Genomic DNA, 16046 nt, shown 5'->3' on the forward strand with positions numbered 1-16046 from the left:
TAAAGCTTGGTACCTTGAACATGTTAAAGGAGAAAAATCCAAAGCCAGAAAACGTTATCTAGCTAATATTGAAACTGAGAGGTTAAGAAAAAGTGTGCAGTACAGTGCTAATCCTGAACCTCACAGAGCTAGGTTGCGGCAGCAATATTCTGCTAATCCTGAGCCACACAAGGCTAGGAAGCGTCAGCAGTATTCTACTGATCCTGAGCCACACAAGACTAGAGTGCGTCAGCAGTATTCTACTGATCCTGAGCCACACAAGGCTAGGAAGCGTCAGCAGTATTCTACTGATCCTGAGCCACACAAGACTAGGAAGCGTCAGCAGTATTCTACTGATCCTGAGCCACACAAGGCTAGAGTGCGTCAGAAATACTCTACTGATCCAGAATATTATAAAGCTAAACAACGTTTAAACTACGGTGCAAAACAAGAAATGAAACAATCTAATCGCAGGAGACGTTACAAAGTACTTTGTGCAAAACACCCTGGCCACTTTCGCTTGCGATATAAACTTAAGGTTTTTCACGAAAGGGTGCGAAAGTGTGCAGCCTATCAAAGCAGACGCTTTTTTTTTAGAAATAGATCTGATGGGAAAAGAAAATCATTACAAAATGCAAAAAGGAAAATTAAAAAAACTGTTGCAGCTTCACATATTTTCTTGGGGAAAATAAATTGTGAGAAAATAGCCAGACTTATAGCAAAGAAAATACTTGAGCAAGGTTATACCAAAAGGTTGCTAAGGGCTAAAGAGCTCTTGAAATGGGTGTTGCATGCTTATAAAAATTACAAAAACAATTTCCTTAAGCTATTTGTTAGCCTGCAAAATCGTGCTAAAGAGTCTCTTGCTAAGCTATCTGCAACAAGCACGTTTGAAGACAATGTTGAGGCGTTGTGTGGGCACAGTCTTCATGTTTCCACGTCGGAGCCTTATTTGTGGGAGTTTACGTATAGAGTGTTTCCTGGTAAACAAATAACTGTTGGTAATGAGCCCAGCACAGCTCATAGTTCTCCAAAGAAACAGTGGAAATGCAACTCAGATATGTGCTTCATTGAGCCTGACCACTTAGAGCAACTTAAATCTCTTTACAATGAAATAGTTGCCAGCTCTCTCACTAAAGGTTCTAAGCTTATTGTCAGCATGGGAGAGCACTCATGTCAAAGTGGTGTATCATCTCGTGTAGGTGTTCATCCTCACTCTTTGGACTGTTACTCAGGAGCATGTGTTTCGAAACTTCCTTTTCTGAGAACAATCTATCCTCACTTTCCTGCAATTCGTAGTCTTGTCTCCAAAATTTACCGACTGTTGAAAATAACTAAGAAGATTATGCTAATTAAAAATGGTATTCTTAACGTGCAGGTGAACGTGTTGTTTTCGATAGAAAGGGAATTTAAAGAGCAAACAAAAGCCTTTCTTACAGATGACACAAGTGAAAGCAAGGTCCCTGAATCTGAGTCTCAGTTGTTCGAAAAATATCAAAAAGCATTTGAGGCATTGGAGAAGCGTTCTTCTGAAACCCCAGTGTTTCCCTGTGTCTCATGCGATAAGTTGTTTAGTAAGCAGCAAGTAAGCCTTTTGAAAAACCTAAAAAATCAAATTGTAGGACACATATGGAAAAGAATAAAAGACATAAAGAAAGAAGAGTGCAAAACAGGATGGATTTGTCGGGGCTGCCTCGAAAAACTAAGGAAAGGTCAGATGCCTCCTACTTGCATTCTTAACGATCTCTATGTTTGTGCGCAGCCGAAAGAGCTAACTTGCCTTAACAGTTATGAAAAAGTTTTAATTCAGAGAGCCAAAGCATTTCAGGTTGTTACAAAAATGAACACAGTTGGGAAAAGAACAAGTCGAGCTCAGCAACAAATTTCTAAAGTCGTTGGAAGAAGTTTTCATTTGCCACTACCCCTTCAAGAAACCCTGCAAAAATTGCCCAAACCAAGTGACCCTCTGAATCCAAACCACGAGCTGTACGTTTTGGTCAGAGGGGTACCGACCAAAGCAAAGAAAGTTTGGCAAATGTTGGTTAGTGTGGATAAGGTACACGCAGCCTTAATTTTCTTAAAGAAAAACAACGCTCATTATGGTAGCATCGTACTACCTACAGATCCAGAAGGACTCTTCAACCTTAATGATGACACAAATTTGTTTCAATCTACCCATCAAAACGAACTGCCACCTCAGGAAATACTACATAGACGTGCTATATTAACTCAGGTAACTCACGAGGAATGGGATTCAGAAGAGTCTCACTATACAATCCACGCTCTTCATGAGTCAAAATCTTATAGTGATGACACCGAGCTCTATAAGATGCTGAAAGTGAATGAACCTCCGATTAGTCATGAAAACAAAGAGATTGACGTGCTTTGTTTCCCTGATTTGTATCCCGAAGGTAAATTTGGCCAGTTTCATTCCAGAGAAACTAAACTCTCTTCTGCTGAATTTATCAAATGTCGGTTGCTTTCAAAGCATTCTCAGTTCAGACTGAATCAGCAGTACCTTTTTTATTTGCTGCACGATGCAAACCTTCGGCAGTTAAGACAAGGAGTATTCCACAAGCTCAACGTCACTGGATTCAGTGGCTCTCTTAGTGCTAGAGACTGTTTGAACAACCTTGCATCGGGAGAATTAGAGGGGAACCTGACATCAGTATTCTCCAAACTCAGGAACACTAGCCAGTACTGGATACAGCCTAGAAATGATGTCAATTGCATGGCTCAGCATTATGGACCAGCTACATGGTTTTTAACCATAAGCCCAAGCGATTGGAACTGGGATGACATGGCATTGTTCATTAGGGAAGTTAACCGGAGTGTTCCAGGCGCAGAAAAAAAACAAACTAGTGAACTTGTGGCTATGGATCCTATCAGTGCGTCACGGTTTATCCATATAAAGTTCAAGGCAATGTTGGATTTTATTGTCTCTGATGCTGCTCCTTTAGGAAAAGTAAGTCACTACTTCTACAGGCGAGAATACCAAAGCAGAGGTCTCCAACATTTCCATCTTCTTCTGTGGGTAGAAAATGCTCCTGTAATGGGGACGTCCAGCAACGCAGAAGTAGCCGACTTTATCCTTAAGTACATTACTTGCAAGGTTCCAAATGCATCCGTTTCACCTACTCTCAACAACAGAGTTACAAGTTACCAAATGCATCACCACAACTCGTACTGTATGCGGACAAAGAAAACCAAAACCGGGTTTCGTAAGGCTTGTCGTTTCGGGTTCCCCCGGCCAATCACAGGGAATCTTGTTCTGCGTGACGTTGTCGAGTCTGTAGCTGGCAGAAAAGCTCTCAAGTCTAAGTCACGTCTTTATGACCTACCCAGAACACCAAGCGAGAGCTTTGTCAATGACTACAACCCGGCCGTGTTGCTAGCTTGGAATGGAAACGTGGACATCCAGTATGTAGGCGAAAGCACTTCTATCCTACATTGGTATGTCACAAAGTACACTACCAAAAGTGAACAAAGTCATGCTGGCCAAGTTTTTACAGAGATTAATTCTACAAAATCATTAGCTAGTAGACTGTTTAACGTTGGCCTTAAGACGGTGACACACTATCGATCTTTTCCCCGAACAAGACCCCGAACCGAGCAGGGAGAAGGGAGAAGGGAGGTCGAAGGGAGGATGTTCGATAGTGTGTCACGGGTCCGTACACCGATCAAGACGCCGAACAAGACATCAGGCCGAGCAGGGAGACGAGCGCTCTGGAGGCGGTTTTTTGGCGAAAGATCAAAGAAAAGATCGGTCCGATGTACGGTCCGATGTACGATAGTGTGTCACGGTACATTTTTGCCCCGTACATCGTCGCGAGCGCCGCACCGAGCGGCCGCCTGCGCTAGCATTGATAGTTCCGCGCTCTCACTCGCACACACTCTCTATCTCTCTCCAACTTCCTTTTGCCGCGCTCGGTAGAATTCGTCTGGTCTTGGTCATGTTCGGGGAAATGTTCGGAGTAAAATTTTGCTGATATTTATCTCCCTTCTCCCTTCTCCCTGCTCGGTTCGGGGTCTTGATCGGGGAAAAGATCGATAGTGTGTCACCGCCTTTAGAGCTTTAAACAACCGTGAGTGTGGTTCTTTAGAAGCTAGTGACACACTGTTGGGCATTCCATTGTACGGCACGGACCCGGAGACAACAATAAGATGGTTGGATGTAGGCATGACCAGACGCAAAAGACTACAAAAAATCGACAAGATACGAAGTATGGACCCAAGTTCAACGAACATATTCTACGAGTCGTGGGTTGATGACCACTACCCAACTAGACCAGACGAACTAGAAGATATGAACTTATACGACTTTGTGAGATGGTACGATATAGCTGCTCAACCACCTAAAGGCGACCGTGAAGTGCATAAGTTGAATTCAGGCAAATTCCTCACTAAAAGAGTCAGACCATGCTTACTGAATCACTATAAGTACAGCCCCACTCAGGATCCTGAAAAATACTACCATGCATTACTTCTTATGTTTCTTTGTTGGAGATCTACTGATGAGCTGAAAGAGTCTCATGAAACATACACAGATGCTTTTATGGCCAAGCGGACACTTCTCACTCAAGCCTTCAACTATGACAAACGTTTAAAAGACATTATTGCGGCATCGGAGAATGCAAGAGACAAAATTCAAAACCGAGTTGAAGAGATCAATGCAGAAGAAGGAGAGGTTGCTGATCCATCCAATATAGCCTTTCAGCCCTTTAATGAACCTGTCCCCGCATCCCAGCCTGTCAGGGACAGCAATTGGTCGCCGAATGACGAGCCGTTTGAGAAAAAATACCAAAAACTCAATGACGACCAAAAGAGAGTGTTTGATTATGTCAAACGAGTTGTTGCAAACTCTGATGGGACAGATAAATTTCTCAGACATTTTGTAAGTGGTGTGGGAGGTACTGGTAAGAGTTTTCTCATAAAAACTATCAGCTCTTGGACTAAAAAATGTCTTCAAGCCTCTACATCAATATCAGCTCCCACAGGACTAAGTGCTTACAACATCAATGGTTCTACGATCTACAAAGTGTTTCAGCTGCCAGTTGAGCATGGAAAAACTCCAAAGTACAAAGCTCTTACTGATGATGTTTTAAAAATGTTGAGATCCAACCTGAAAGATGTGGTGCTCTTCATAATAGACGAAGTGTCCATGGTCTCCAATCTAACATTGATGTACATAAATCTCAGATTGTGTGAAATATTCAACACCTCAGACCAAAGTAACGGCTGGTTTGGTAAAAAACATATACTGCTCTTTGGAGACCTTTTACAACTTCCACCAGTACACGAAGACTCCCCATTCATTGAACTTGACAGTAGCAAACTTAGTTCTTTTGTTGGCTCTCTGTCTTGTGTTAACATCTGGTCTGAACAGTTCTCTTATGATGAACTTACTACAAACATGCGACAAGCTCAAGATTCTAAGTTTGCTGATGTGTTAAGCAAAGTCAGAGTAGGCAATATGACCGTTGAGGACATCCGTCTAATTGAAAGCAAGAAAATACATCTTAATGGAAAAACTGCTTGTGAAAACCTTTCTCTATTAGGAGATTACTTGTCTGCTTTACCCAACAATTCTGTGTGTCTTTGTTCAACTGGTTACCAATGCTCCATAATAAATGATGAAATGGTCAATAGAATAAGTGGTCCTGTCGTTAACTTGGTTGCAAAAGACTCAGTTGACTGTCTACCTCGTCAACAAAACAAAGTTAAAAAGATACTGTCCTCTTACAACTCTGACTGCAGCAGAACGGCTGGTATGGAGAAAATTATTCCTATTAAGGTTGGTGCTAAAGTTATGTTGCTTAGAAACATTGACGTCACTGTGGGGCTAGTTAACTCCGCCATTGGAACAGTAACGGGGTTGAGGTTTAATACAGACAATTCTGATGACGTAGACTCAGTGACAATTAACTTTGATTGTGGCATTACCCATCACCTACAGCGAGTAAACGTCAAGTTTCAAGTTATGGATAACGCATTTGTGTATCGAGAGCAATTCCCGATATCGATGTCCTACGCGGTTACAATTCACAAATGCCAGGGCCTCAGCTTAAATAGCGTAATAATTGATATTGGGGAGTCCATATTTACATGTGGCCAATCATATGTTGCCTTGTCACGAGTGACTTCATTAGAAGGGCTTCATCTTATTAACTTTAACCCAAGAGATGTGAAGCCTCAGAAATCCGCCATTCTCGAATACAACAGACTAAGGCAGAAGTACAGGTCTGACCTTCCACTTTACAACACAAGTTGTGACTCCTCTTCGGCTCCTTATGTGAGAGACAGGAAGTGGTGCCAGACCAAAAATGTCGAAAAAGTGCAGGATGAGAGTACAAAACCGGTACCCTCTGCAAAGACTACCGGAAGATCGAGAGTTCAGTCAACTTTAGCATTAAGAGGGTTTGAGAACAATGATCGTGTGTCTTGTTATGCGAATGTTGCAGTTCAGATACTGTATTCTGTTCCGTACATCAGAGAGATAATAAAGAACTCTGAACTAATTTGTCCTGAGTTAAAACAACATCTTCATGATTACGAAGTTTCTCCCTCGGAGGTTGTTTTAGATACAGTGGTTATAAGAAATCTCCCTAACAACAATACATATACCCTGACAGAGCAGCAAGACTGTGCTTTGTTCTTGCTGGACTTATTGGAGACAAACAAGGGCATTATAGAAGCCATCTCATACAGCACGGTGAAAACCACAAAATGCCAGCACTGTCATTACACATTCACAGGGCAAGAAGAGACAGACAATATAATCAGAATCCCCGTGGTGGCTGGTAAGGTAACGCTAAAAAATCTTTTAAGCCTTACGATAAACAACTGGGAGCCCTTGTTAGATTATGTGTGCAGTAATGATGAATGCGGCCAACGAGGATCGAGCCTGGGCAAGGTACACGTTACAAAGTCAAACCGCTGTGTTATCTTACAATTTTTAATCTTTGACAACAACCTACAAAAGATAACCGCAACAAACATAGTAGGAGTCCCAAGTGCTCAAGTGACTATAGGTAATAAAACATATAGACCTACAGCAGCAATTTTTCATCACGGAGATGCAATATCACGAGGGCATTACACTTGTACCATAAAGACATCTTCAGGTTGGACAACAGCCAATGATGAACAAATATCAAATCAAAGATGGCCCATTGGTTCAAAGAATTTGTACATGCTGTTATTAACAGAACAGTAGAAGCAGCAGTTATTACTTTGTTACAACAGTAAAAGATATCGAACATATTCTACGAGTCGTGGGTTGATGACCACTACCTAACTAGACCAGACGAACTAGAAGATATGAACTTATACGACTTTGTGAGATGGTACGATATAGCTGCTCAACCACCTAAAGGCGACCGTGAAGTGCATAAGTTGAATTCAGGCAAATTCCTCACTAAAAGAGTCAGACCATGCTTACTGAATCACTATAAGTACAGCCCCACTCAGATGACCGTTGAGGACATCCGTCTAATTGAAAGCAAGAAAATACATCTTAATGGAAAAACTGCTTGTGAAAACCTTTCTCTATTAGGAGATTACTTGTCTGCTTTACCCAACAATTCTGTGTGTCTTTGTTCAACTGGTTACCAATGCTCCATAATAAATGATGAAATGGTCAATAGAATAAGTGGTCCTGTCGTTAACTTGGTTGCAAAAGACTCAGTTGACTGTCTACCTCGTCAACAAAACAAAGTTAAAAAGATACTGTCCTCTTACAACTCTGACTGCAGCAGAACGGCTGGTATGGAGAAAATTATTCCTATTAAGGTTGGTGCTAAAGTTATGTTGCTTAGAAACATTGACGTCACTGTGGGGCTAGTTAACTCCGCCATTGGAACAGTAACGGGGTTGAGGTTTAATACAGACAATTCTGATGACGTAGACTCAGTGACAATTAACTTTGATTGTGGCATTACCCATCACCTACAGCGAGTAAACGTCAAGTTTCAAGTTATGGATAACGCATTTGTGTATCGAGAGCAATTCCCGATATCGATGTCCTACGCGGTTACAATTCACAAATGCCAGGGCCTCAGCTTAAATAGCGTAATAATTGATATTGGGGAGTCCATATTTACATGTGGCCAATCATATGTTGCCTTGTCACGAGTGACTTCATTAGAAGGGCTTCATCTTATTAACTTTAACCCAAGAGATGTGAAGCCTCAGAAATCCGCCATTCTCGAATACAACAGACTAAGGCAGAAGTACAGGTCTGACCTTCCACTTTACAACACAAGTTGTGACTTCTCTTCGGCTCCTTATGTGAGAGACAGGAAGTGGTGCCAGACCAAAAATGTCAAAAAAGTGCAGGATGAGAGTACAAAACCGGTACCCTCTGCAAAGACTACCGGAAGATCGAGAGTTCAGTCAACTTTAGCATTAAAATTTATTTTTTTTTTCAGAGAAAAGAGTATTTTTATTTGAACGGTTAATTTTCTACAAAAATAAATAAAATCTAACAAAAAACCACTAAGTGGTAACACTTTCCCCGCCAAGTCAGCAATCCAAAAAAGATAATAAATCATTACTTTTTCCGCCAAGAAAAACAATGTAATGTATGTAAGTTTGGCAACTTGGCGGCAGACTTTTGCTTGGTTTTTTTTCATTTAAGTTACGTTCGTGGATAATTTCACAAATCAACTTCTCTAATTAATTAGTCCAACTAAGTATAATAATTTCGAGGTAATCAGTAAATATAAAACCATCACTATTATGATTTTATGAAATGTGGCACAAATAAGGTCAAGTTTTGTAAAATAAGCTCTCACCTAGCAATGTACTAATGGGAGAGATACTTGCTCAATGAAACTAGTTTTATGGTATTTTTAAAGTGATCGAGCAAAAGTCTGCCGGCAAGTTGCCAAACTTACATACATTACATTGTTTTTCTTGGCGGAAAAAGTAATGATTTATTATCTTTTTTGGATTGCTGACTTGGCGGGGAAAGTGTTACCACTTAGTGGTTTTTTGTTAGATTTACTTATTTAATACGCAAGCAGGTTTTTTGTGACAATTACAACTCCAAAGCTACTGAACTGATTGACATGTTTTTGGTGTCATTGGAAAAAGCGTAAAGTGAAGTTGTGCAGGAAACTTTCTTTTTAGGGAAATAATTAGAGAGTGAGGCCCTGGGGCCCTTTAAAGTTTCGTATTTCTCCATAAGATTAACATGGGAAACAAAAATTGTTATGAAACTCCAGCTGTTGTCAGAAATTTAAAAGTGGGAAGAAGAACATAGTATTGTAACGTAATTGTAAACAGTCAATAAGTTTGCTAATTTAACAGTTTGCTACAAAGTACAAACATTTACTGAGTTAGTTGAAATGAAATATTTACTATTTGAATTCGGGTTGGCATAAATATTACAATGGAAAAAAGTGAGAGAGCCTTGATATACAAAAAAGAAATCTGAATGAACACTGTGCTGCATATTTCTTAGTAATCGTTGAAAGAACCGATTTGCAAACTATGGAAACATAGGAAAGTCATAGAACACCACCAACGAGAAGAAATAGAAATGATTTTATTTCCGTTTTTATGGACAAACAAAGGTTGCTTGCTTCTGAGGTGTAAGTTGTGAACCCAATACATTGATTGGATTCCGAAGAGCTCTTGTACATCTTTAAGATGCAGAAATTCTAAAGGGGTTAGTGAGTTACCTCATTTCACACCTAGAAGCTAGATGGACCGAAGCTTCTAGGTGTGAAATGAGGTAACTCACTAACCTCTTTCGAATTATGGATAACTTAATGCGGCTATGAGTAAGGCTATTTGTAGAAAACACTGAAAAACAAGTTCAGCTTTTGAAAAATGATATTTACAAGAAATGTTGATTATCTTGATCTGTTATGTGCATCTTAAGTATTTCCATAATCTTTGATTTGACTCTTTTTTTTAAGTCATCAGAAATTATGACTGTTATTTGTTTTAAAACAATAAGACCTGTAATACTTAGAAATTGCTCGAATTCGAGCAACAGGTACACTAGTATAAATTATTGATCCTACAATGCAGGTCCCTCAGATAGATGTCACATAGACTGTACCCTCCATGCAAAAGAATTTGAAACTCATATCTAACTGGTCGAATACACAGAGTGTTTATTGATAGCATTTAGTCCCAAGAGTTTGAAGTTAACAATAAAGGTGTTTCACAGGGCTCTGTATTGGGTCTTTTTCTGTTTTTAAATATATAGCATGAATGATTCACTTAGTCTCTGTTCTTAAGACAATTTTCTTAGTTTAGATTGTATTAGATGATTTGTGCAAATGAATATAACTTATCATTTTGTACTTTTATTTTTCTCGAATGTGATCAAATATATATACGATTTCCTGAGACAAGAATGTATAGCTAAGGTTTATTTAAACCCAAATAAAAACAAACGAAGTGTGTGGCACGAGTGAGGTGTCTTTTGTGACTTTGTTAAAGTAACTTCAAGAAGTTTTAGAAGGTTTGAAATACAATTGGTTTGAAAAAAAAGTTAAGGTGGTTTTAAAAAGGTTTAAAAAAAATTGAAATAGGCTCCCAATAATAATTATTTTTCTGACGTATAATATTTATCATGACTATGATTTTTATCGGCACATAACATACAATGTTTACAGGTAAAGTTAGGTTGGTGAGACAGTTGTTCAGTCGGTACCACCAAAGACTTCGGGCCCAAGCTCGGAACCTGGTATCTGCCGCTTTGTTTTATCAGTACACACACACACTATTGTACTGTCCCGGCTCACACTGTGTTTTGCTGGATACGTTCCACATACAGATCTATAGTCTATGTGGAAGGGCAAATGCAAGGTTGTATCTAGGTGTTTTGTCATTTTTTAAAGTTTTTTTATTCATTTTCTTTTTTATGATTCTTTATTTTTCAGGGCAAGGAAGGGCCTAATATAGAACCCATTTCTGCAAATTTGCACGTAAGTGTTGTGTGATTTTTCAAATATTCAAAATAATTTCTTCTTTGCCTATTTTCAAAAGTGGTTGGTTCTACCACTGATTTTTTTATCTGTGGCTGTAGTCTTTGACTATTAGTTCATACCTTTTATTAACACTACAATATAATATGGAAATCTTAAGTTATCTTAGATTACACAACAATACAAAAACATTTTTTCCTTTTTGTACTTCTATGTCTATTCAAATGTTTTTTAGTCAATTCCAGCCAAGTTAAAATTCATTTTTCATGTAGGATTGCATTGTAAGTCCAATATTTCAGACGTATTTTGCTTACGTTTTCTGGTTGACAAATCTTTTTAGTTTAATGAAGTTTAAGGTTAAGTTAACACCTTCAGTGCAAGGGGCTTCTCGCCCCGCAGTACCGGCGCCATTGGCACGGGGCGGGAAATGTCGTCCTTCACCAGTGCCTTTGCTTCAATGTGAGCTCAGCCATTGCCGGGGAACGTTATACTTGTTGCCAGCCTTATGCAGGCTTTAATTTGGTCTATGTTGGTACTAAACATTCCCGTAAAATCCCGTCTGGCAATGCTTTTGTCCCGTTTTTGGGGATTTTCTCTTATCGAGCCACATTACAAAGACTCTGGTTATTGATCCAGGCAGTGCTGCTACCTTTGGGTGTTTCAGTGAACTACGTCTACTTTCGGGGTAATGCAGAACAATCACCACTGCTCTTTTGTGATTCGTCTTACTGAGATATATCAATGCCAATAGCGACCGCTGATTCAGTTAGCTTGCCGGGGCTCCGCCCGGGCCTCGCCGCAGTTTAGGAGCGCCTGTGTAAAGGTTTTCAGCAGTGAACGTGTTAAAAAAGTAACAGACATTTTGAAAAAATATGCCCAAAGTAAACAACCCTCATGTTTATTATCTGAAAGTAAGCTATTAGGAATTTTTTTCTATAGTCACCTTTTCAATCAAGCCATTTATCAAAACATGGCACAATATTTCCAATTCCTTTGTCTGCTATCTGTAAGTTGAGATTCAATATCAGGGAATCACACACTGCATTGAATTTTCAATTGCGGCATTCATTATAAACTCCGGTGTATACAAAATACAAAAATGCACAATTAATTGTACTAGTGGCAATGGATCGTTGCTTAATTATTTTAGAAACATTTTTATATTGGAATGCCAGTGCTAGCCAGGCCAACAAATCTTTTGCTTTTTAAATAGCCCTAGCACATTTTCCAAAATTTGATCTTTCTTATGCCATTAAATAATTGCTTTGGTAAGTCTACTGTTTACGACAGTCTTTTTTCATTTTTACATTTTAGTTAATATTATAACTAACAGATATTAATTTGTTCCAGGCTAAAGATAAATCTGATGAAAGTTTAAAGGTATGTTTTCTGTATTTCATCGCTTATGTATCAATTTAAATTTGCTTATTCAGCTAAAAATTTACAAAATAATTGCGTTAGCCAAGTCAGAAAAAAATACAAATCATCTTAGGCTAGACTTTCAAAAAATTTACATTCAAATCAGCTTACCGTCTATTTGCAATAGTAAATTAAGAGGGTTCCACCCGCCGGCTGGTTAGCACGTAAACATGATCCTACAAAAAAGATCCTTGTGGCATTATTTATGCGTTTATCGAGTTGAAAAATATGTAAAATATTCACAAAGATCCAAACTATGCCATGGATGAACTGAAACTTCGTAATTGTTTCTTTAAGTATTTACAAAATAATTTTGAAAATCCGTAAATTAGTCTTTTTTACATGTGATTTTAGTTTCTAAATAGGTAATAATAATAATAATTAAACATTAATTTATCCCCATCCATTGCAAGCTCTGATATAATAAGAGCACAAAAAGCAAACAATCATTGGAAACCATTAGTTATAGAGTGTTGAGAGCTTGTACCGTAGAGGCATGTTTAGCCGCCATCTTTAATTGACTGGGTAGAACCCTCTTAAAGTTCAATTGGGATATATTTTGGCTTACAATTTGAGAATTGACCTCATATAGGCGAATAATGTTACATACATAAACAGTAACATATTTTTACCTGTTTCATAAAAATACTTTTTTTTCAGACTCCAAGTGAAGAAGAAAGAGAAAGTGGGGTAAGTATTTTTTTTCCATTATGTCTTCTTTCAAATAATCTTCAAACTACCGTGTAATTTAAAAAGCTGCAAAATATAATTATGTAATGCTATCTACAAAATTTAAAATGTTGATTTATCTACTTGTACTCATTATTGTCCGGTTTTAATGAGCCATTAATAAAATTAAGATTCTGACCTACTGAATATAACAATCTTAAGGCCTGAGCACACAGAGACAGACGGACTCAGTCAGACGGACAGACTAAAATTCGCTCACTGTGTTGTCAAATGTGGCAATGTACACAGGAATCCGTCCGTCAGCTGGATGGAGTCCACATGAGTTCGCGGACAGATTTTTGGAACCCCACTGCGGACTTTTTCTGCTGTGCATGCGCAAAGAGGTTTTTTCCAACGTTGCTTCTCCACACCACTACTAGGTGTGCTATGGTTTATTTACTCAGGGTGTCCAGCCAACCTGGAAACCGGGAATCAAATTTTGATGACCGGGAAAAAATCTGTGAATTTGATAAAGAACAGGGAAATTTGAATTGCAGCCGAAAAATCTGCCCAAAATCACCAATTTTTGTCGTTTTGGATAGTTAAAAAATGGGATCTTTTTACGGCTGTTCCGTGATCACGGTAAATCATCACAATTTTTTCCCCAATCAAAAGATATGATCTACAATGCGGCTGATATCGCAAAGATCTAAATGGATATACCAGAAGAGGTTGTGCTAGCAGGTTTAAAATAAGTAAGTTTTGCTTTTTTGAGCAGCAAGTTTTTTCCTGGAAATTTTGAACCTGGAACACCTGGAATTGTCCTTAAACGTTATTCAACGACACCCTGGACACCCTGTAATTACACCTACTTGTGAGGGATTGTAATCCTGTTCCACACGAGGATCCGTTCCTTTCTTTAGTTTTTGCCTAATTTTTTAAAATATTGGCTGCACAACACTAAATGATATTTCAGAGCACTGAAGTAGTGAAAGCACGAGGTGAATAAGGGAAGGGATAGTCTGTTTGCTTGCAGACTAAAAAAAAAAAATCCCGTCTGCCATCAGGAGTCCGTTCTCATGAGTCCATCTGTCTCTGTGTGCGCCAGCCTTTAGCACTATTTGCAAAGTGAAATTAGATTTCCATCAATTGTGTTCAGTACTTAAAGGATATTGAAATGAGAAATAATTATTTTTTACTATCAAACTTTTCAGACAACCTACAGGCCAGAAGGAAACTACGAGTACCCCTCCTTTAGACATCCTGAATTTAATCCGGTAATATTTATATGCTAAATTTATTCTCTATTTTATTTTCTCTTGTACGTTTTTTTTTTAATTTTAAGTCCATATCACCGCTTTTAAACTGTACTGAATGCACTTTGTAAGTGACTTGTTTCTAATCTTATTTTCAAAGAGTTTAAGTTCAGTTGCTTTTCTATCGTAATTGAGAGATGGTAAGATGACTCTAGTACTATAAATATATAGATAATAACATTGCTTGATCCAAATAAATTTGACTAGTTTGAAAAAAAGGGTTGTGATATATAATAGCCTTTATTTTGAGATGTAAATGCAAGTTTATGATTAGTCTTAACATCCAAAAGAGTTCTTTAAAAAGCATTTCAGACCACAACAACAAATTCCTTCATAGGAAAAATAGTTTAAAATTGCATACTGCTTCCAGCTCTAAATTGGTTTAAGTATTTCAGTGGCTGCTATTAATATCATTGCAACAAGCTTTTCATGTTAAACAATATTTATTTGTATTCTTACCCAAGTATTCACTACAAAACCACATTACCCAACAAATTTTTTTTTAGGACACAGCTTACGATGAAAACGGCATTCCCATTCATGAAAGTCCTGGTTGGACCCCGGTGAGTGTTTTTTTTATTCTGAAAAAGAAATATTTGTATACATTGAAAAGATTAACCTACCTTGCCTACCAAGTGATTCTTTTAGTTCTTGGTGGCTGCATTTACAATTTCACCAAGACATTAAGTTGTTGGACTTGGACGATGTAAAGATTCATCGCATAAAATACAGAAAATACACATACAAAAATAACTTAAACCATCAAAAACAGTAAAAGGCCATTATTAAAAAGTTTTCGCCAAAAGTGCAATAATGACACTCCACTATTCAGATTCAGAGGCTAGGCTAGGCTTCATTTATACTTTTCCATATAGTTGATTGTTAATTTTAATTTGTTACAAATAGGAAAATTGAGAACATGTAACTTTTTTATGTCATCAGATATTTTTCAAATAATTTGGTTTGAGAACTTTTCTTTTTTTTCAGCCACCCACCCTTCCCGGAGACAATAGGTTTGGCAAGGGAAGGAACCAAGCTGGGGCAGGAATGAAACATAAGGTAAGATTTATATTTTGGTAACTCTGAAGGCCAGCAAAGTTGAACTGGAACTGTAATAAATATAGATTAAAGCAATACTTGACAACTCAGCCACAGGCCATGAAATTAATAATCTAACAATGGGTCTAGGAGATTAGAAGTAACAGAGAGGAATGCAAATAGAGATTAACCAAACTTTGTGGTTTGCAGTTGCATAAAAAACCATAAAGTACAGTCATGAGCATGTGTCTAAAGTCTTTAGCACTAAATATCTTTTTAGTATTGACAGGGGCTAGGGAACCATCACCCACTAGGAGGATCTCACAACACAGTAGGTCAGATAACCAAAGATCGGAGTATATCTTCTAACATGTTTAGCCTTCACGTATATTACAAATAAAAGGTTAAATACCTGTAGTACTGTCGGTGATCCGGGTTTAGGTCAGTGACCCAGGTTTCGAACCTAAAGGTTCATTTTCAAGCTGTCACCAGTTAAAACATACTCCAAATCTTCTTCATAACTGGGAAGAGCCGTTAAATAAATACACAAAACACGAACACGAAAACATTAAACAGCAATTGGCCAATTATAATACTGATACGGTAGCGTGCGTGGTGTTTACCTACACACGCATGTATACACCACGCACGCTACTGTATCAGTATTATATAATTGGCC

The 16046-nt window shown here is 38.3% G+C and overlaps 1 protein-coding gene across 1 annotated transcript in view; it reads left to right on the forward strand.

Annotated features, from left to right (window-relative positions):
• The window catches only part of LOC129000424 (uncharacterized), a 63329-nt gene that overhangs the window by 27924 nt on the left and 19359 nt on the right, over positions 1 to 16046 (forward strand). The window contains exons 20-25 of the mRNA XM_054427388.1: positions 10881 to 10925; positions 12276 to 12305; positions 13005 to 13034; positions 14228 to 14290; positions 14836 to 14892; positions 15317 to 15388. Of these exons, the coding sequence (XP_054283363.1) occupies positions 10881 to 10925; positions 12276 to 12305; positions 13005 to 13034; positions 14228 to 14290; positions 14836 to 14892; positions 15317 to 15388 (297 nt within the window). The remainder of the gene's footprint in view (positions 1 to 10880; positions 10926 to 12275; positions 12306 to 13004; positions 13035 to 14227; positions 14291 to 14835; positions 14893 to 15316; positions 15389 to 16046) is intronic.

Source organism: Macrosteles quadrilineatus, unplaced genomic scaffold (assembly GCF_028750875.1).
Source record: "Macrosteles quadrilineatus isolate MER2022 unplaced genomic scaffold, UCM_ALF_1.0 Scaffold_8__2_contigs__length_117827958, whole genome shotgun sequence".
Lineage (NCBI taxonomy): Eukaryota > Metazoa > Arthropoda > Insecta > Hemiptera > Cicadellidae > Macrosteles > Macrosteles quadrilineatus.